At 42.0% G+C, this 21,583-nt stretch overlaps 1 protein-coding gene across 6 annotated transcripts; it reads left to right on the forward strand.

Moving 5' to 3' along the window:
* The first annotated feature begins 314 nt into the window (after positions 1-314).
* On the forward strand, positions 315-21,251 carry LOC120791785 (protein KIAA0100-like). 6 transcript variants are annotated; one of them, XM_040130467.1, is made up of 41 exons: positions 315-481; positions 1,037-1,169; positions 1,330-1,456; positions 1,613-1,662; positions 1,794-1,935; positions 2,016-2,134; positions 2,272-2,332; positions 2,408-2,597; positions 3,982-4,105; positions 4,214-4,338; positions 4,455-4,522; positions 4,621-4,757; positions 4,974-5,092; positions 5,555-5,748; positions 6,144-6,441; positions 7,080-7,285; positions 7,389-8,439; positions 8,544-8,735; positions 9,913-10,115; positions 10,353-10,471; positions 10,571-10,794; positions 11,306-11,496; positions 11,677-11,776; positions 11,908-12,107; positions 12,185-12,482; positions 12,563-12,720; positions 12,957-13,163; positions 13,362-13,461; positions 13,762-13,944; positions 14,184-14,305; positions 14,422-14,577; positions 15,029-15,150; positions 15,234-15,414; positions 15,778-15,864; positions 16,596-16,604; positions 16,903-17,013; positions 17,112-17,247; positions 17,558-17,682; positions 18,355-18,456; positions 19,412-19,546; positions 19,883-20,068. In XM_040130467.1, the coding sequence occupies exons 2-41, from the start codon at positions 1,099-1,101 to the stop codon at positions 20,066-20,068; spliced, it is 6,729 nt and encodes a 2,242-aa protein (XP_039986401.1). In that variant the 5' UTR covers positions 315-481; positions 1,037-1,098. The 6 variants fall into 6 exon arrangements, with proteins under 6 accessions (XP_039986401.1, XP_039986402.1, XP_039986405.1 ...); XM_040130468.1 differs by having other exon boundaries at positions 1,040-1,169; XM_040130466.1 differs by lacking the exon at positions 315-481 and adding an exon at positions 529-730 and having other exon boundaries at positions 899-1,169.
* Positions 21,252-21,583: the final 332 nt, after the last annotated feature.

A 21,583-nucleotide genomic window follows, 5' to 3' on the forward strand; every position in this document is an offset into this window, starting at 1 on the left:
CAGCTGCAATAGTGTAGTCACTTGGTTGAGTTACACTGAGTCTCAACCTTTGTAGAATTACATGATGCCACTCATCTGCTCGAAATAAAACTTGTCTCTAACTTTTCACCTCTGTAAAACAGTTGGATGAATTTTCTTCTGTTTTATACCTATATGTGGATTTGCCGTGGTGGATGTATGCGGGCTGTGAAAAGTTAAAAATTAAAATTTGCTTCAGCATTACGTTTGGCGATGTTCCGGCTCCTGTCTTACTTTAGTCGCAGCTCTCGGCTGCAAGTGAACGAGGCTGCCAGCCGAGCCGAGCCGAGTCGAGTCGAGCCGAGCCGAGCCGAGCGGGCGGGCCAGAGCAGAGCAGAGCAGAGCAGAGCAGAGCCGAGCCGGAGTGTTTACTCTGCCTGAGCTGGGAGCCAACTGTCAGCTGAAACTGCTTCCTGCAGCGCAATGCTTTGCACCGAAAACCCAGTGCTATGAATATGTCAGGGTAAGTCTGACGATTACCTGGAAGCTTGAGCGGTCGACAGTGGCATAGTTATCAAATAACAATGCTAAGTTAGCAGCAGCGTTAGCATGCTACAATGCTAGCACAGATTTGCTACATGTTTTTGGGTGACGCGGCGGCAAACGTCTTTAACTACTTCATGTGTGACTGGTTTGGGCTAACACTGCCAACCCTTTTTACAGCGAGTCGCAGTGTTGCCACCGGCGGCCACTTAACAAGGAGTGAGCTCAGGTGAAGTTTTTAGACGCTGGTGAGGGATAAAGTTGAGCTACGTGCTATCTCGTTTTCGGGTTGTAACTAGACCGTACTTAATTAGCACTGGGCTGTTAGCACTATGAGGCCAGCTGTCACAGTTAGCTGGAAGACACACAACTAACGTTTATGAATTTGCGTTGCCAGTGTTGCCTCAGCCGGTCGTAACGATAGACGGGCAAATTGGTTGTTGTTTGCAAGCAACGAGTCAGTCACCCAGACCCAGAAGCACCTGAACGTACGAGTTGTTAAGCCGCAGTAGCTGAATCTCCTCCACTTTGACAGCAGCTGACACAGCAGCAGCCAGACCCATGTCCAAGATTTGGGTGTGAACAACTTGGGACACAATGTCTCTCTTGCTGATATCCTTCCTTCTAATCCTGCTGCTCGGGATTCTGTTGTCATGTGTCATTTTCAGGTAAGAAATGTGTGGGTTGCTCTGCAGTTCATCTGTGATTGCCATTAATGCCCTGAACAACATTGGTTTACTCTAACCTAATACTGCATACATTGTTTAGAGATTTTACCCAGATGTTTGTACGAAATCTAAGATTTCTTCGTTTGTCTTGGGCATGTAGGTGGCTCACATGCACCCTGGCTGTGCGATTCTTCCAGACGGCACTGAACGCTGATCTAAAGATCAAATCAGTAGGGCTGTTTTCTGTCCAAGGAGTTAGTATCCAATTTCACCCGCAGCATACTCTGGTAAGACACACTGTGTTTACACGACATTTATGTCCTGAGCTCATGCAGTGCGGCTGATCCCATTTCAGGGGATAATGTTTATGCACTTTCCCGTAATAAATCAAGGGTACTTTTCTGCGACTTGGTGAGCTATAACAGTGACTCTCTTTATGACAGGAAATTGACAGAATATGGATTTCAAGTAAACTTCTAAACCAGGATTTGCCGTAAGTTGTACTGTCGGGACACAATGTCTCTCTTGCTTATATCCATCCTTCTAACCCTGTATATAAAATCTAATTGCTTTGAGCTTTTACTTCTGTTTAGGATAGTTAACTGTGTTTTTCTGTTTTTTCAGGAGATACCTGGCGTTATGTGTTGGCGAAACCAGAGTCAGGTTTGACTTGCAGGCACCACTCAGACCTTTGGTGAAGAACAGCCATGGACAAAAGTCAGGGAAGATTACAGTCAGCCCCACAACGCTACGCTTTCTATCACAAGTATGGAGCCTCACTGTAGGTCAGTCTCTTGATTAAACTGATTTGTAGGCAACATCTAATTTCCTGACTTCTGTTCTCAGCTGCTGTCGTTCCACATCAGCTCGATCAATGTGATGGTACTGAACCTAGCACTGTCAGAGTCTCTATGGCACATGACTATCACAGGCATCTCCTTGTTACTTGATCACCAGAGTAAAAGGTAACTACATCTTTTTTTTGTCTTTGTTGTTTCTGTCTACCATTGACCTGATTGAACTAATTATTTAATTTAAACATTTGAAAGAATCGTCAGAAGAGGGAACGTGCTACACCGTCTTTTTTTCACATTTCTTGCAGGTTGGCGTGGGACTTCTCAGTCGGGCAGCTAAGCAGTAAAGTGCTTAAAAGCAGTCAACTGGTGAGTTCAATTATTGCCACTGAAATAAAAAATCCCGTGGCTGAACGTGTGTGACTAACGTGCTCTCCACTGTAGGACATATGTTTGGCTGAGGTGGCCCTGAGCCTGCTTCTGTCTGGAGACATGAGCCTGCTGGACATGAAGCCAGGTTTTCTTTCCCTGAGCGTGAGGACACTTATCGCAGAGCTGCATGAAGGACTGTTCCTAAGCCAACTCCTGGTGCCCCCGTCTCCCTCAAAGAGTGTTCACGCTACATCTGTTGAGGGTACAATCACTGTAATGTCTAAATGATTATCATAATTATTCAACAAACTAGAGATGGTAATAATTACTCTGTCTAGAGATGTTCCCCTAACTGTAACCCAGAATCCCACTATTGATTGTATTTTTTTTTTTTACAGGACTCTTTCTTTCGTTTGTCCAAGACATTTTTGCATCAGTTCCTCCATTTTTTTTTTTATATTATAATAGTAATTAATTAATTAAAGTCCCTTATGAAGTGTTCATATCGACACTTAGCTGAAATATTTAGAGCCTGGCCTATCATGCTTTGCTGTTGTCAACCTACAAGACCATTTACTAGGCGGCACCAGTCACACTGTGAAATCACAATACCTAATCTAGATGTTAGTGGGCTGGTTGTGTGTGAGTTGAGTCATGTCAGCCTGTAAAACCAGTATATAAACCTTTTAGCTGGATTTTCCCAGTAGCCCGGAGGTTAATTACAGTCCCCTCCAATTTGATAAACCCAATATGCTCACAGTAAATGGCCTGAATGATGTGATGGCACTAGTAGTTGTTTTCCACTGGCTTTACATCTAATCTTTTACTTTATTCTAAAACGCCTAGATATCTACCATCATCTGTGATATTTTTAGCTGAAAATAAGGACAAGGTCATATCATACAGTTTGAGCTCTGTAGGTGCTTGCAATCTCAACGTGTTTAATTATAAATAGATAAAGTTTAACCTCATCAATGGCGGAGAGAAAGCGAGATTATACAATTATTTAAAAAGTAACAAGAAGTCAGTAAATCGTGTCAAGTCAGTTTGAAATAACATCAAATTTAATTGTGTTCTTGCAGTTTTTTTTTTTTTCATTATTTCTTTATATCTAGGTCTTTTGGTCTTTGGGGCCACTAAACAACTGAATGAGAAATTAAATAAATTTGTTTTTAGAAGTACCACAGACATGGTTACGGTTAACAGTTCTGGCCATACAAATACACACTGATAATCACAAGGGAAAAAACAGGGAATGACACACAAGCTCACTCAGGTATTTCCATGCAAAACTTATTTTTGGATCATGAGAAACCCAAGCTTTAAAGCACTGTTGCTAGTAAAGTTTGACCATAATTCCCAGGATACTTTGTTTATAGGCACAATTAAAACCTGCTTAATTTCTGCCCTTTCAGACAGCTGATATGTTAAGTGAAATAAATTTACTATAGAGTGTAGACCCTAGGTGATATACATATTGCTAAATATCCTAAAATAAATTTTGATTGATGTATTGCATCATTTTTCCATTATTTAACTGATTTCTTTAGCTGGTACAACAATTAAGTAAGCTGCAACTGCAATTTTTGAGAATACTACCTACATAGTATTGTGATTTATTGGTATTAATACTGTTACCTTTTCAGAATATGAAAGCACTGAGTTCATCCAGACTGACGCTGTGCAAAGGTTTCATCAGCTGATTCCCCACAAGGTCAACGTGGAATTTGATAATACGAATGTAACCCTGTCCATGCACAGCCAGAAGAGGTGAGTCAGTGTTTTACCATCAGCTGCCTGCAGTTATTGTTTTGTAAAGTTTGATTCCCCATTGAATGACATATTGACTTAAACATTTAATGGCTCTCGTCTGTACAGACACCTGAACTGGACTCTGAAGTCCTTGAAGGCCTCCTATGGATGTGAAAATGGGCATCTTCCTCTTAAAAGCTTCACTCCTGAGCTGAGCTTTCCCCAGAGCAGCCTGGAGCTCCTTCTAGAGGGTTAGTGGACAGCTGGGCGCCAGACAGAATGCAGAGACACTTGGCCGGAGGAAAAAGCTATGAATAACATGCTCTTGTCTTTTTTTTTCTTTCTTTCTTTTTTTTTTAATTGGCAGATGGACTTCTCCTCTCTCAAAGCAGACAAAGAATCCTTTGTGTGAACACTCTGAAGACGGCTCTGCAGGTAAGGAAGATGCTCGATGGTCACATTGTCTGGTCAGAGCTTTTTAAATGTATGACTCATAATTCTGACTTTTGTATCTTACGTTGTCGTAAATTTAGGTCACATCAATCGACATCTCAGGGTCATTCACAGTCAACACTTGCATCATCCACTACCGTCACCAGGAGTTCTCCCATTGGCTAAATCTATTTCCATGGGAACAGCTAATCCAGAGGAAGGCAGCAAATAGAAAAAGGCAAGTTGCAAAAGCAATTGATTGAGTCTGCATTCTGTCGGCACTTTGCTTAAATCTCCCACTGCAATGAAAATAATATTCTAATACCATTTGCTATCTTCTCTTTCTTATCCATGTGTTTTTGTGTCTGTGCATCACCCATTCTGCATTGTTTTTCCATGACCTTATGGTGTTGTGTAGTCCATTAGATTATTTGCCCACCCTTCTTTCCCTCAGGCGCCTCCCTCACCTGGACGCCCCTGTGATGTTCACTTCGTCTGTGTCCAATGTTAATGTGTCTGTTCAGCTGGGCGACACAACGCCTTTTGCTCTAGGCTTCCTGTCTGCCAGTGCAGGTACTGTTGGTCTATCACATGCTGCACACGTGCACATACTCACAGAAAAAGTCAGGTGAACGTCATATGGTTTTTTTTTTTTTTTTGCTACATTGCAAAATTGTGGCATTGTTGTGTTAAAGCATAACCTCAATGTTGTTGTTATCAATTAATTTTGTTACCTTACATCATGTGCAAGTCCTGTACTGTTGTTACGACACATTTCCTTCAGTAAATCCTCTTTTTTAATTTTTTATTCTGTAGGCAACTTTTGGGTCAGCCTTTTTCAGACAAACTAGAGTAGATAAGGTCTTTCTTTCGAGTGCCCTTTAAATGTTACACATTAACTTATTCTCCTTTAACCGCTGTTGACTTTTCCCAGCTTTTTATCCAGAATGAGGTACATTACTATACTGCAGCAAATTTAAATATTTTTCCTCAAGGTAATGTTGTGATATGACTGCATCCTCTCTGTGTCTGTAGAATTGCAGCATATTCTTGACATCAAGTTTGAGAAAGAGAGCCCAGAGTCGCAGAATGTGCACCAGCGTGCCTCACTGTCCCTGGACAACTTCTGGTGGAGAGTGGGTCAGGGCTCTCATATCCAACAAGCACCCCACCCTCCTGGTAAACATGTATGGGGAGAAGCGCTCATTTTAGACTCGCTCAGTCTTCAGGTAGGAAACACAAATAATTAGGAAACCATTTAGAAACTTGTTTTATTGTATTTATAATGGTGCTTTGGATTCAATTTCTCATTTAAAAAAAAAAAATATATATAACCAAAGGTGTCCCTCTGTATACCCATATATCTACACAGCTACAGAATTACTTATCAACAGCCTTCTTTAAAGTTCCAAGTGTTCTTCTCTTATCTCTTTTCTATAATTCTTTACTTTGCAGGATTTTTTTATATATAGATTTTGTGAATCCCGGAGTAGAAAGATGCTAATTCAAAACTGGCTGTATCAAGTTAAAAGTAGTTTTTATGTAAATAAGTTAGTTAGTCAGAGGATTTATTGGCATACTCCTTTGCTATTGTTTGTATACTTTACATCTCTCTTCCCTCTAGGGGAGTTTCAACCGATCCCACGTGGAGTCGGGCAGCCAGTGTCCGAGTCTGACCGTGGAGTCCAGTCTAAAAGGGCTTCAAGTGGAGCTTTCAGAGACCTGTGCACTGTGTCTGTCTCGCCTGCTGTCCCTCATATGTGTTGCTGGTGATACGGGGCCACACCTGTCAGATGTGGCTGCAGTGTCTCCGCCTAGTGATGAAACTGTCCAACGCATGCCCTCCTCACAGCTACACCTGCTTTTTAAACTGGACTGCTGTCTGGAGGATGTTAATGTCTTCACACTCTCTAATTTGGCAGGTAAGAAGTTGCTTACTGAAAATGTTATTTGTTTTTTTTTTTTTTTTTTAGGATATACAAGGATATATGTATGGTGCACCAGATGGTCGTTTGACTGAAAAGACAGGTCCTAATTACTCTTAACATACATTTTCTTGAGTTAGCATTGTAATAGTCTACAGTGACTACAAACCCCAAATGGATGTGACTTCTGTAGACCTCAAACGACTATTCTGTTAATAGATTATGATTGACAGAAGATTTTTCAGTGACTGTTTTCATAACAAATGAACAGTTTTAGTCATTTTTCAATTAAAAATGTCAAACATTACCTGGTTTCAGATTCTAAGTATGTGATCATTTTCTTTGTCTTATGTAAGAGTAAACTGAATGTTTTGGGCTTTAGGGAAATTGGGATGGATGCTATGCTGTCATGCATCATAAACAATGACAAATAAATTTGAATGAAAAGGAAAGAAACGAAGAAAAGTGTTGCAGCAACTAATTTTAGGGCTGCCCCAAAAAGAAATGAACATGCCTTTCTTCTCACAACAGTCCTTCTGCGTTTTTAATATGTTGGGCAAAATTCTATCACAGTTTATCGTCGTCATAATTTATCTTTTTCTTTTTTCTTTTTTCTCTTTCTTGTGTCTCTTTAGGAGCTGTGTCTCTGCGGATGGACACTGTAGGAGTCTTGGGCTCTGCAGAGAGCTGCACAGTGTCTCTACAGGGCGTGAGCTTGTCTGTGGTCAAAACGCTCACGGAGAACATGGAAACATGTTGCCCTGCCTCCCAAACCCCTAACCCTGTGCTCAAACTCACCGAGATAGCCTTCTGTTACCACCTCACCACCCACACCTTACAGGTAATCAGATTTTGATAAGTTTTATTTCTCTGGACTGAAAGAATTTTTTTTTTTTTTTTTTTTTGGTAAATATTTATATTTTGTGTTGTCATGTCTTAATTAGGTTCAAAGTGAAGAGGAGCTCTCTGTTGAATGGACGCCACCAGGCCACATGGTCTTGTATCAGCACATGACTGAGGCTCAGGCTTGTTGGACTATGCTATGTGGCGAGAAAGGAGAGGACAGTTCAGTCAAATCCACAAAGAGGGAAGTTTTGTTAGGTCAGACTAGAGGGCTGTGTGTGCGTGTTGAACTGGGCTGTACTCGTTTAACAGTCCACGTTAGCGAGCAGAACTATATTCTCCTGCACACCGAGGCCCTCGCAGTCTCCAAGCATGCTGGCTCGATGCACATACGCTCCCCTTCACTGATCTTCAACTTTGACGGAAACAACATCGTGTCCTTTAAAGGTATCGATGTGGAGACACAGACAGAGCTGACTGAGATGCAGCTGCACAGAGACACTTTCCCTTTCCTCATCACTCCTCACAACCGTGTCTGGGTTCTCACTTGTCCTTCCCTGGCTGTGGAGTTCCCCTACCAGTACAATTTCTCAAACACCTTTGACAAGGCCATTAGTGTGCAGAAGTGGTTGAAGACAATCCATCGCTCCCCGAGCCAGGCCTCTGCCAGCCAACATCTGCCTCCTGACTTTGTGATCAAAATCAGCCAGTTCTCGTTCGTCTTCCTGGATGACGTCTTTGAAATCAAGTTGCGAGACAACTACGAGCTGATGAAGGACGAGAGCAAAGAGAGTGCAAAGCGTCTGCAGCTTCTGGATAAGAAGGTGGCAGATCTACGCAAGCAGCATGGAGAACTTCTGCCTGCCAGAAAAATAGAAGAGCTGTATAGTTCACTGGAGAAAAAGCACATAGAGATCTACATCCAGCGCTCACGACGCCTCTACGCAAACACACCCATGAGGAAGTCTCTGCTGACGTGGACTGTGTCAGACTTGGAATTAGTGGCCCTGGCTGATCAGTCTCTTCATGGGCCGGAGAGGGTGAGAGAGCAGCTGAGGGACATTGACAGGATTAGTCCCTTCCCCAGAGAAGGACTCCCTCTGGTGGTCCAGTGGTGCCGTGCAGTCAAGTTTAAACTGACTGCATTTTTGGGTAAGTAATACTAAAGTGTAAAGAAAATTAAAGGCCTTATAGTTTAGGTTTAACACAGCATATGCAAAATATCTTACCTTTTTACTTTCATCGCTTTGTGCCAGTGAGAATTCGGGACTACCCTCGCTACCTGTTTGAGATTCGGGATTGGGAGCTGTCGGGGCGACTGATTGGGACAGAGCAAGATGGACAGGCAAGAGCTCATCGCAAAGAAATTGTCCCACTTGGTCCACCATGGGGAGATGTGACGGTCCACAGGAATATGCCACCACTCAAGTTCTACTACGATTTCAAATGTGAGTTATGGGTGTAACGTTTGTCATCATGGTATTGCCCCAGCTCAGTCCTCCACAATCCTGTCTGGATATGTGGAAGTTAGGGTTTTATCATCAGTTCCCCTGAAAGTCCCATTGGATATATTAGTTTCTTCATTGTGCCCGACGAGGCAGAACTTTTGAATGTGCAGTATCTACTTATAACTAAAACAGCAGTTAATAAGCAGAAGAAGTAAACAGTAATTGTAGAAAACTGGATAGGCCTAACATTAGAGAGGAAAATATAAAGTTTGCTTAACTGTTGTAGCTGCCTCGCATATTACAAAAGTAGTCAGATATTTGAAAAATAATGTTAATACACATAATAGGCGAGGAAACACAACTTCGTGGCAGCTGTTGTTGCAGAAATTTTGGCATAAATGACAACTATGAAACTATTTTGTTCCATGAAACCAGACAAAGGATTATGATTAATAATTATTTATGTTGGTGAATCATGATCAGTATTGAGCAAAAACAATCATGATTATCATTTTATCCACAGTTCTGCAGCCTTAAAAGAGGAGTAAGCGATTCCGGAGAAAGACTGTTGATATTTTAACTCAACAGCAACACAAATACACCCTTTCCTTCAGTGCTCCTTCAGAACCTTCACCCCCTAAATTCATTGATGCACATTGTCAAGGCAACAACACTAACAACTGGGTTAGATGACCAAAAGAGAGAAATCCAGAGTGTCTTATACGCCGTGGATGTGGATACTCTTTCTCATAGCTGAAGCACAAACCTTATGATATAATACCTCACCAAACAAACGACATGCACACAAACGCAGCATCCAAACCACAATGGGGTAAAAACTACAGAGAGTTAATTTAAGGTTGTTTTTACAAAACTACAGTGACAGAAGAGAGCACCATAGGTTTGTGGCTAAGCTAACAAGGAAGGTAATAGTGAAATATTGTTGTTTGGCTTTGTCCGAGCAACTTTGTTTGTTTCCCATTTACAAAGCCAGGGCTGGGTAGGGACACCTGAGCACCAGAACAGACAACTAGTTGACCCTGAGGAGACATTCACTGAACCTCACAAAAACTGTATTGGATTAGAATGCCCGACTATACCTTTTTAATGTTCTGTAATGTGAACTTCACTCTTTCATACATTTAAAATTAATGTCTCACAATAAAACCTTTTGCAGCTAACATCTCTCTCTACACGATCGTGTGGGGGCCATGTTGGGACCCTGCCTGGACTTTGATCGGGCAGTCAGTCGACCTGCTGACAAAACCCACGGTTGATCCCTCACCTCCCCTAGCTTGGTGGGACAAAAGTCGTCTCCTGCTGCACGGACATTGGGTTATGGACATTGATCAGGCTAATCTTCATCAGCTAGCTACAGAGGTAAAACACTGTGCACCTAACAAACATATGTCTCTTTTTTTATCTCCAGCAGATATATGCAGGAAAAAGTTTTGCAGATTGTTTGTGACAAAATATGTCTTGTACATGAATGTGTAATAATTTAACACAGGTTTTTTTGGTTTTTAGGTACTTATATTCTGAGCATTGTAATGCTAAAAATGTTCAGTTTTTACAGGGTGCATGATATTGATCTTGAGAGGACTTGCATTTTTACAGGACCCTTATAACACTACAGAAAACCTGCACTGGGAATGGAATAAGCTGAACTTTGACTGGAACCCTGGACAGTTTGTTTTTAAAGGAGACTTGGATGTAAATGTCAGGACAGCATCAAAGTAAGTGGGGACATCAGAGGTGAACATACTGGTTGAATTTATCTTTTAATTTAACTTTTAACTCTATTTGGTAATAAAGTGCCTTTTTTTCCATAATAGGTATGATGATATCTGTTTTCTGCGTCTACCCAACCTCTGTATGACCCTTGACCTCCAATGGCTTTGCCATGGCAACCCCTATGACCACCATGCTGTAGTTGTCTGCTGTGCGGAGAACGTTGCAGACGTGACCTCAGGACAACCCCATGACTCCTACAGAGCCTTTCGCTCTGAGAACCTCAACCTCTCCATCACCATGGACCTTAACCAGCACTGTGGCACAGGTACATGTAACTCCATTAGACAGAGCGTTGAGTTCAGATTTATCAAGAAAGGGGTTAGACCTAATTATAAAGTCTTAAATTTCATTCACAGAAGTATTTCCTCTTGCCTGTCATAGACAGTAACAAAGGTTATAGATTTGTTTTTTCATCTTATTGCAAACTTGTGGGAGATGTTACACACTAAAAGTTCAACAGTGGATTGTGGAAGGCTTTTCAAAGATTTTCAATGTGTTTATAAAAGTCTATAATATCGTGTACTTCATAAATAATGATAATCCTTTTTGTCACCATTGGTTTTCTATCATTCTTTGACCAATATGACCATGAAAAAAAAGTATTAATTTGTATTCTATGTGGTATTAAAAGGGTATTTAAAAGCCTTAAATATAACTTGGTGAAAACTGCATAAATAGTTGGTTAGATACTCTATCTAGCTAAATTAAGCCCACTGCCATTGAAAACCAGTATTATATATGTATCTTAGAAAGCTGTGTATATTTTATCTTTGTAGAACCCTGTCAGCCCAGAATCCTGCTGTACAGCAGCACACTGCGCTGGATGCAAAACTTCTGGGCCACCTGGACGAGTGTATCTCGACCAATCTGCAGAGGCAAGCTCTTCCACAGCCTCAGGCCGATCCGCAAGAAGCTGGGTCAGCACTACAAACAGATGTCCTACACAGCTGCCTTCCCACAACTACAAGTAGGTGTTGTTTTAGGCTGCCCCCCAGCACTCCACTAAAAGTCTGCTTCATGTTTTTACCATGAAATCTTTTGCAGTCACCTACATAGTACAGCACGTGCTTGACCATTAAATAAGTGTTTCCCCTTGATTTGTTTATCTACCATTTGTATACATCTATACATATTGTGTATCTCTCAGGTGCATTACTGGGCCTCCTTCGCGCAGCAGAGAGGTGTCCAAGTGGAGTGCAACAAAGGCCATGTCTTCACTCGAGGCGCACAGAGACTCATTCCTCAGGGTAAAGCATGATAAGATTCAGGAAAAGCAACATATTAATACTTACAGATGACTTAGACTCTCAGCAGAGCATGAAGTGGTTTGTGTATTTTTAATGTGGATGCCTGTGTGTCTGTTTATATGTTATCTCAGCTGGCACTGTGATGAGGAGGCTGATCTCTGAATGGAATGTGACTCAGATGGTTAGTGAGCTCTCACAGGTGACAGTTCACCTGATGGCCTCCACCTGGGATGAGACGGCTGACCACCAGATCAACGCTCAGGTGAAGAAGACTCACCTGCTCAGCCTGTCCTCCCTGAGCTACCAGCGGCAGAGCAACCGCACGGAGGAGGTGAAAGCCCAGAGATAGCTCAAGTTTAAACCTGTTCTTCGCTGTAGACACATTCATAATCGAGATGTTTCTGACAGGAGGTGAACCTGCAGGACGAGACTAATGCCTCTTACACTCACAAACTTCGCCTGGTGGACCTGCGTGCTTCTTGGACCACCACCAACAGGAACATAGCGTTTGGGCTGTACGACGGTTACAAAAAGGCATCTGTACTGAAGAGAAATCTCTCCACTGAAGCTTTAAAGGGTCTGAGGATCGACACGCAGCTGCAGACCAAGAAGCTCAAACGCTCTCCTTCCAACTACTCTCCCACCACAGCTCCTACCCCACCTGTTATGCCCACCGTCAGTCGAGCAGAAAAAAGTCAAAATGAAGGTGAGGAAACTGCTTAACTGAGACAACGACCAAGTCATTTAAGCTCCACTAACCTCTTCCTTTTCCACTTTATTCTGAAGGAACATCAATGCTCCAGAAACTGATTGAGGAAACGGACAAGTTTGTGGTGTTTTCTGAAGAGGACTCGGGTGTCAGTGACCAGCTTTGTGGCATCGCAGCCTGTCAGACTGATGATGTCTATAACCGCAACTGGTTTATTGAGTTAGTCAACTGCCAGGTAGCTACATTGATAATAACAGTTTTATTTTTAGAATTTGTTTAGTTTTCCATACTACTGCTTATTGTCACTTATGGGTTAACGTTTGAGTCCACAGAATGGGCTGATGAAACCTTGTCAAACTCCGCGAATAAACTCATAAATTCATATTTCTCTAAAGGTTTCTCTCTGAGAACCGAGGTTTTCGCCCAAACCTGGTTTAATGTTTTAATCCTCCTCTGTTTGTCTTTACTCAGATGATGTTGCGAGGCACAGAGACAGCAGGCTGTGTGTTGGTGTCTGCAGCAAAGGCTCAGCTGCTGCAGTGTGAGCACCACCCTGCCTGGTACAACGACACCCTGAAACAGAAGACCACCTGGACCTGTCTGCTGGATGGCATGCAGTACTTTGCCACCATGGAGCCCAACCCATCTGAGCATGAGGACAGGCAGTTGTGGCTGGAGGTAGGCACAGCTCTCACCTGGTATCAGGGTCTTTTACATGCCTGGATGAGGCAAAACATGTCTTTGTCAAACTAGCATAGTTATATATATATAGAGTACAGTTTGTTTTTCATTGGTGTGTCTTGGTAAGCTCAATAGTAATTCACCTTTTATGTGCAGTGCTCTGACTTGCTTTTTATTGTCTTGTATTGTGTTTAGGTGAAAAACATAGAGGAACACAGGCAGCGTAACCTGGACTCAGTGCTGGAGCTGATGGAGAGTGGCCAGGCTGTGGGAGGAATGGTTAGCACCACTACAGGTACGGCACTATTCACCCTAACCCAGTATTGGTCTTTCTTACCGCATAATTTTTGAAATATTAAGCACTGCAGAACACTTACACCACACTGCCTCGACAGCTGGAAAAATACCCGCCTGAATTCACAAGTGATTGATCTTGTGTGCACTGTATGTTGAGAAACACAGTATCATCAAATGTCTTATGTGCCTTACACTGTCGTACCACATTTATTTTTTTTCTCATGGTATACCTGTACAGTGATTCTGATTTACTGTACTGTTACTTACGGTAACAATTTTCCTTTTTCACTGACTCTAGACTGGAACCAGCCAGCTCAAGTGAACGAGTCTCAGCAGGTTCAGCGCATCATCTCACGTTGTAGCTGTCGGATGCACTACATCAGTTACAGTCACGACATTAACCCAGAGCTGGCCACACAGATCAAACCACCAGAGCTGAGGAATAACCATGAGAAAGAGGACCTACTGAAAAAGCAGGCTGGTATGTCTGGTCACCAAGAGACAGTGTGTCTTATATCTGCTCTCTGTCAAGGAAGAATGCATCTGGTTTCTTTTTTTTTTTTCAAAAACGAGAAGCTGCCCACATTTGTGAAAATTTCATGACAAAGAAATCTTGCACAGATCGGAACATGGGAGGGGAATGGGATCATAATTTTTTATTAATTTTCACTAAGTTTCTCTGCTTGAGCTTTGAAGACTGTTATTTTGTTATTTTTCCAGGGGCTGTGGACACCTTCACCCTCATTCACCATGACCTTGAGATATCCACTAACCCTGTTCAGTACGCTATGATCCTGGACATTGTCAACAACCTGCTGTTACACGTGGAGCCCAGACGCAAGGTTGCCTGGAGCATCACTTAGCTAATGGTCCCAATTTATAGAAAATTTCCATGTCCTTACCAGTGTTTCATCTTTGACTATTCTGTGTTTTTTTATCCTCTGCTTGGTGCGTCCAGGAGCACAGTGAGAAAAAGCAGCGAGTGCGTTTCCAGCTGGAAATTTCTAGTAACCCGGAGGAGCAGCGCAGCAGCATCTTACATCTCCAGGAGGCGGTCAGGCAGCACCTCGCTCAGATTAGACGGCTTGAGAAGCAGATTTACTCCAACATCAGGGTGAGCCGCTCATTGGTGTACCAGAATGTGATTCACTCCCTAAATAACCACTGTTATTTAAAACTCATGGTCCTTCTGCAGAAATACTGATTGCTGTAAGTATGATATGTTAACATGAGCTAATCAAGCAAGAGAAAAAGCTTGGTCTGTGATGTTTTCAAGTGACACTGATGGTGCTGCATTTACAACAAATAAACAGTAAAACATTAAATAAACAGAACAACTGGGGCAATTTGAGAGTTTAGCATTATTGTAAGAAGTTCATTTGGGTTTAAAGTCTCAAATAAATATGCCGAAAAAGGCCACAAAATCGTCCCTTATTTCTTTATTTATATAGTACGTAAAAATCCAGCTTGAGTCAGACACTGAAATTTGCTAACTCATGAACTTTAATCTGCACTTGGACCATTTAAACACGTGCTTTCTTTCTGCTTTCTTCTTCATCCTGCAGGCACAACCCGAGGAACTGAGCGGTGATGAACTGATGGAGATCAACACGAGACTGCAGAACCAGCTAAACCAGGAGAAGAATGACATGCAGATGAAGAGTGAAGAGCTCAACATTCTCATCAGGTCTCACATCATCGCATATACACGTCCAGTAATGGGAAGACATGGCACACAGCAATATTCTCACAATATTCTCTCTCCTCCAGGTGTTTTAAGGACTTCCAGCTGCAACGTGCAAACAAGCTGGAGCTGCGTAAGCCCCCGGAGGATGTGAGTGTGGTGAGGAGAACTGAGATCTACTTTGCCCAGGCCCGCTGGTGTTTGACCGAAGAGGATGGCCAGCTCGGTATCGCGGAGCTGGAGCTGCAGAGGTTCATGTACAGCAAGGTGAGCACAGCAAGCAGCTGCGATAGTATGGAGTCTGAGAAAAGCTGTCGGATGATGGTAGTCCATCCACGCTTTAAAAAACCAGTCCTGCTGCCTCCCTTTGTAGCCTAGAAATTCCGTGGCTTTAGCTTTTTTCCAGCATTCTCTATTTCAGTGGCTGTCTGACGATAACAGGAACCATGTTGTAAGGTGTCCTACTTTTGAATGTGATTTCATTACCTTGATGCATAAAATCTAACTGCAAGTAGACAGTTTGCACGTCAGACAGTATGATAAGATTTCTTTTTCCTGACATATCCAATAATAATCCTGATCACAATGGATGGTAAATTTGACCACGCTGTGAATACTTTCCCCCCACAGCTGAACAAGTCTGATGACACAGCAGAGCATCTTTTGGAGCTAGGGTGGTTCACAATGAACAACCTGCTGCCCAATGCAGCATACAAGGTAAATGAGTGTCTCAGATAAGGTTACTTGGAATTTGTTATTTGTGTTTATTTTGTTTCCAGTTACCAGAACAAAAGGATGCTATTCATTCATTTGATTTTATTTTGCTTTAGACTTAATTTTACATAAAAGTTGTAACTGGCTATAGTTTTCTATAAAACACATCCTACATTATGACCTTTACAACACGCACAATGACACCCATGACAAACATCTTTTTGAAAACTATGTTGAGAAAAAGGCCACTAATGCAATCCAATACAACAGCTCAGCCATAAATTCTACCTTTACAAAGATAATGTTCAGTTTGAAACTTTTAATTAACCAATGTGTTTTGTTTTTGTTTTGTTTGTTTTTTATTTAGGTTTTCAGTGGTGTTCTACTGGTCTGCATTTTATTCAGATGTTACTAATGTTCCCCCCCTCATGTTTGTAAATGGGGTGGGCCAAACTTCAGAGACACTCAGTATAATGCATTTCAGTTCAACCCCACTGAAATCTACGACCATGATATAAATAACGTGTGTAAAATTAAAGTAACACCTCTCCGACAGTTTCACCCCAAACTGAACATTACTACATTTTTAAAAGTCGATTTGGGGCAGAGCTGTCGTATGGGATTGCATTACATTTTACTAATAACTAATAACGTGGCAATTGTGTGTGTATATAAACATAGCAGAAAATGCAGTGTTTACTAATATTTGACTCTGCCTTGTTTCCTTTGTGCAGCGTGTGAGGGTATGTACACTGTTGGTACAGTGACAAGACTCTGATGTCTGTGTTGACTCCATCTTGTTTGCCCACTTGGGATCATTCAGTGGCTCTACAGAGTTTCGTATTCAGTGCTGCATCCAGAGTCATGGATTCATTGATGCATGTGTGAACGAGGACACATTACAAGCGCACTTCAAACCTCAGTGTATTCCATTCTGTGCTTTTGTGCTGTTCAGTGTTTTCAGAATGATATCAAAATACGGTAGGATTTTACAAGGACCAGTTTCTGCTGTTTCAAAATAAACTCTCTCTTGTTTTATAGGTCGTACTTCGTCCTCAGAGTAACTGTCAGTCAGGTCGTCAGTTTGCTTTGCGTATCTTCAGTAAGGTGCGCCCCCCTGTTGGAGGAATCTCTGTGAAGGAACATTTCGAGGTGAGGAATTTCAGATGCAGCCGCTCTGAAACATGTAGATTGTATTTTATTGAATTTAATTTTTTTCGGATAACTCTGATTTCTTTTCTTATCATCAGGTGAACGTGGTTCCTCTCACCATCCAGTTGATGTACCAGTTCTTCAAAAGAATGATGGGATTTTTCTTCCCAGGAAGAAATGTTGAGGAGGAGGAGGTCACTGATGAGGAAGACAAATTCAGATTGGTTACTACTGGTACGGTTTTGTCAACAGTGGGAACATGACAGCAGTCAGCTGAGTTGTACTTGGCCTCCAATCTCTTTGTGTGATCACAAGAAGCCTGCAATCTATTCCAACTAAGCGATCACCAATAGTTTCCATCTTCTCTGCTAGGCGATGCCCCTTACTGTGTTATGTCATCTGTCTGAGCTATTAAAAGGCTCTGTCACTTTGGATGTGACCTTGAGATGTGTGTGTGTGTGAGAGACTCAGAGGGAGTATAAGGTGTAGGGTGCAGAGTCACCCAGAGGCCATGGTGCTGATGCTCATGTGGTCTGTGTTACAGGGATCCCTGTCAAGCCTCGGCAGTCGTCAGAGGACACCATGGGCGCTATGGGCCCCAGCAAAGGTGTCGCCCAGGGACTGAACCGCACTGCCGGGGTCAGGAGGTCGTTCAGGAAACCTCCAGAGGTATTCATGCTTTTTTTTTGATTGATTGTGTTCAGAATAAAGCTTTTCAAAACTATATTTTTATTGTTTAAGATAAAATAAAATGACACAACAGACCAGGTCGCCGGGGTCAATACTTAGCACATGCCTTATGTTAAGGGTTACATTTTCAGTTTTCACTAGATATTTTCATTATATGTACATTGAAAGAAAACAAAACAAAAAAACTTCCAAAAATAAGTCACCCTCTTTCCAGATTCACCTTACACTCAATAAGTGAATTTAAGTCCTGCCACGGCTAGAAGTCAGGCTATGGTTGCCCAAGAGTCAATTAACTGGAGTACAATTAAATAGATAGAAAAAGGTAATAAGGGTGAGGTTGGATATCAGCTTGAGGCCACTTCAAGTCCAGAATAGATTCTATAGCCCCCAAATGATATTCAAAAGACTTTGGCCTCATAGAGACACCTGGTTTTCAACTGTACATTACACATACAGTTATTGAATTTACTCGATAGAGAAAAATAATAGATAATTATGATAACACAGGCTTAAAACAAACATAATACATTGAGGCTTGTAAGAAACTGTAAGAATGAGGGGTGAGGAAACCATATTCAGTGTATAAATGCCAGGAAAAGACATGTGTTGTTGTTATTCTTCCTTAAGCATTTTGTAATTTCCTCCCACCAGCACCCCGTGGATGACATCGATAAAATGAAGGAGCGAGCTGCTATGAACAACTCCTTCATCTACATCAAGATTCCCCAAGTGCCCCTCTGTGTCAGCTATAAGGTGGGTTCCCGTGCATAGCAACTTTTACCGAGCTCTACACTGACTGTTGCTTGTGATTCGATCACTGTTCACCATGATGGATACTTGACTAGAACTTGAATAGAAAGAGCCAAAGAAACAAGAATGAAAAGTTTATTCTCTCTTATTCTGTCTCAATATTTTGACTTTAAAACATCTCAGGTCATTCAAACAAAACAATCTCTAGCTGTGAAAAACATCATCTTTGTGGCTTCTTGGTACTTTGTTTGTTCATTTTCATAGGTCTGATTCTGGCCCTGTTGGATTAACATGAGCATTTAAACCCTGCAGCTGAGGCATTAAGTTCCTAGATTCGAACCTCAGAGGTTTTACCTATCAGCTGTTCGTACAGTATATTGTACGAGCAAGTGACAGTGAAAAGCAGGAGAGCATAATGTTAAGACTCAGTTACAGACATTTAAAGAATAGAAATTCAAAGATGATTAAAAAATATTGTAATTATGTAATATAAGTATTAAAATGCTAGAGTGTACAGTGGCACGGTTCGTAGGTGGATGTAAGTATGTAGACATCTTAGTTAAAGTGGCTGTAATCAATGTTTTTATTTTAACAATGGATCACATGACTACTTGTATGCGAAAAGAGTCATTCGTGGTCATAAACCCGCAGATAATTATCACCAAGCTCTGCGCTGGTAGAAACCAAATACAGAGCTTAGGAAGACTGAATGTTGGACTTGAAATCATCAGGAGACCTGAAACACGAATCCAAATGGATGCAAATGCTGGTCCGTGTCTGCTGGATGAGTAAAGGATCAACGGTTTGCTAACAAGTTCACCGTGTCAGCTTAAAGATGATTATATGTCAGTGTTGTGTCTACAGCTTCTGTCTGCTGCCGAGTGGCCAACAAAATAAGTTATTACAGGTTTAATTCACGTTAACTAGTGTTTTACTGTGAAATGTTCATCTTCCTCAGGGAGAAAAGAGTAGTGTGGACTGGAAGGACCTGAACCTGGTCCTGCCTTGTTTGGAGTACCATAACAATACCTGGACCTGGCTCGACTTTGCCATGGCTGTGAAAAGGGACAGCAGGAAAGCACTTGTAGCACAGGTACGCAAAACTGTTCTTTGGACTCCTCTCCTCTCCTGCTAGTTTAAAACCACATAAGCTGTCATTAAAGGCAGCCACCTTGTTGTGGTATGTTTTCAAAGATTACATCACCACAGTCTACTCTCTTATCTTACTTGAAATCAATCTATTGTTATATATTTTTTTTTTTTCCCTGCAGTTCAAAGTTATCCTTCATAGCAGACTGGGTGCTTTCGGCTTTCATTTATGTACCATTACCAAGAATGACTAGCCGGAGAAAATACATACATTTGCACCGACATTAAAAAGTTGTATCTATTCTTATGAAGTTGTCCTTTTTTGCGTCTTGTCGCTCAGATGATAAAGGAGAAGCTGCGTCTGAAGCCGGCTTCAGGCTCAGACCTGCGGGGGAAGGCGTCTGAGGGGAAGTCGGACAACAGCCTGCAGCAGCAGGAGGAAGACGAGAAGGCTCGGCTCCTCATCGGCCTCAGCACGGCGGACAAGAGCTCCAGCAAGAAGAGCATCTTCAGTCGCCGCAAGTGAAACGGCAAACACTCGCACATTTCACGTCGAGCCTGAGCTTATCCGGATGGCCCACCACAGCTGCTGAAACACTCCCTCAGTACAGGGATCAGGGAAAAAGCAGCCCGTGTTAGGGGTCAGAGTATCAGTCTGGCTTTGTGAATGAAAAGGGAGGTCATGAAGCATTTCAGATAGTTTTTGGGGATAGTTTACTATATCATGTTATATCATTTGAGCCTGCTGAACTTCAACAAAAAAAAATCTGGAGTTTTTGTTTTTGACTCCTGTTGTGTCTCAGATTTTAATTTTTATGGCCAAAATCCCTGCAGGGAACTCACACAGCTCCAGGATTACCAGGGTGCCATATATACATATATATAAAAAAAAATCATCTTTATTTGTGTGCCATTAAAATTTCACTCTGCATTTCATACACTCTGCAACTTTGAAAATAATGACCACTTACGTTGCATTGAACGTAGCGAGGGAGATTTACAGCATGTAGCTAGCGCTTCACTGTCACTGTGTCCTCTGCTCCTGCAAAAGCAAGACTGAGAGCAACTTTTCCTGCTGGCTCAGGAACAACACTGTATGTCAAAGACGAGGTCTGCCGGATCCAACAGGACTCCAGTGGAAGCCCCTTCAGTGGTGTCAGCTTTAAAATTGCGATTCTGAAATGCCATAAATAAATATATCAGTATGTTTTATTAATTAAAGCTTATAGAAATTGTTCATGGCTGTATGACTGTCACTGACAGGAAGGGCCTTTACCCCACAAAAGATTCTATTTTATATTTTCCTTCCTCAGCTAGCTGTTTTACTTTACCTCACCTCAAGAACAGAGTAGTAAAAAAATGTTTCCGTGTCTTGTATAATGTGGCGCTGGGTCTGATGGTCTCGTGGCAAAAAGAAATGAGTTGCAGCTAATCGCAGAGTGTATGTTTTGTAATTTTAACACTAAAGCACTTTTTAATGCAAAGTATTTTGATATTTTTGTAATCACGGCTGTTTTCCGTTAAATTACCTGTGTAACTGCGCTTCTAAACTCTGTTGTTTCAGTCACATTTCTATTAAGAAGAAGGAAAAGAAATGCCCGAAACATTTTAATTGAAAGGATGATATCACAAAAGCAGATGTGTGTTCACGTTTCTATCAGCTCTGTGGCTTGTTGTTTTTCTGTCAATAAAAGTGTTACAGTCTCTCAGTGGTGCATCTGCGTTTGGATTTTTTGTGCAGAACTAAAAAAAAAAAACCAGAATAAAGGGGGCAGGTCTGTGAGTCGCAGCAAGTTGGGGAACCGGAGGGGATCGATCGCTCCTTCATCTGACGGCTTTAACTGGAGCGGAATCGAGCCCCGAGCCGCTCTGGGATGACTCCCTGCAGACCGGGCTGCAAACGTGTTCTTCTCTCGGCCGGACGCAGACGCACACGAACGCGTGGATGTGGCCGAGGCGGGACGGTGCGGTCCCGAAACGAACAGGGAGGCGAGGGGAGGAGCTGACGCCGTCGCGGATTTCTTTTTCACATCATCATTAT

The sequence above is a fragment of the Xiphias gladius genome, chromosome 7, assembly GCF_016859285.1.
Source record: "Xiphias gladius isolate SHS-SW01 ecotype Sanya breed wild chromosome 7, ASM1685928v1, whole genome shotgun sequence".
NCBI classification, from domain to species: Eukaryota; Metazoa; Chordata; class Actinopteri; order Istiophoriformes; family Xiphiidae; genus Xiphias; species Xiphias gladius.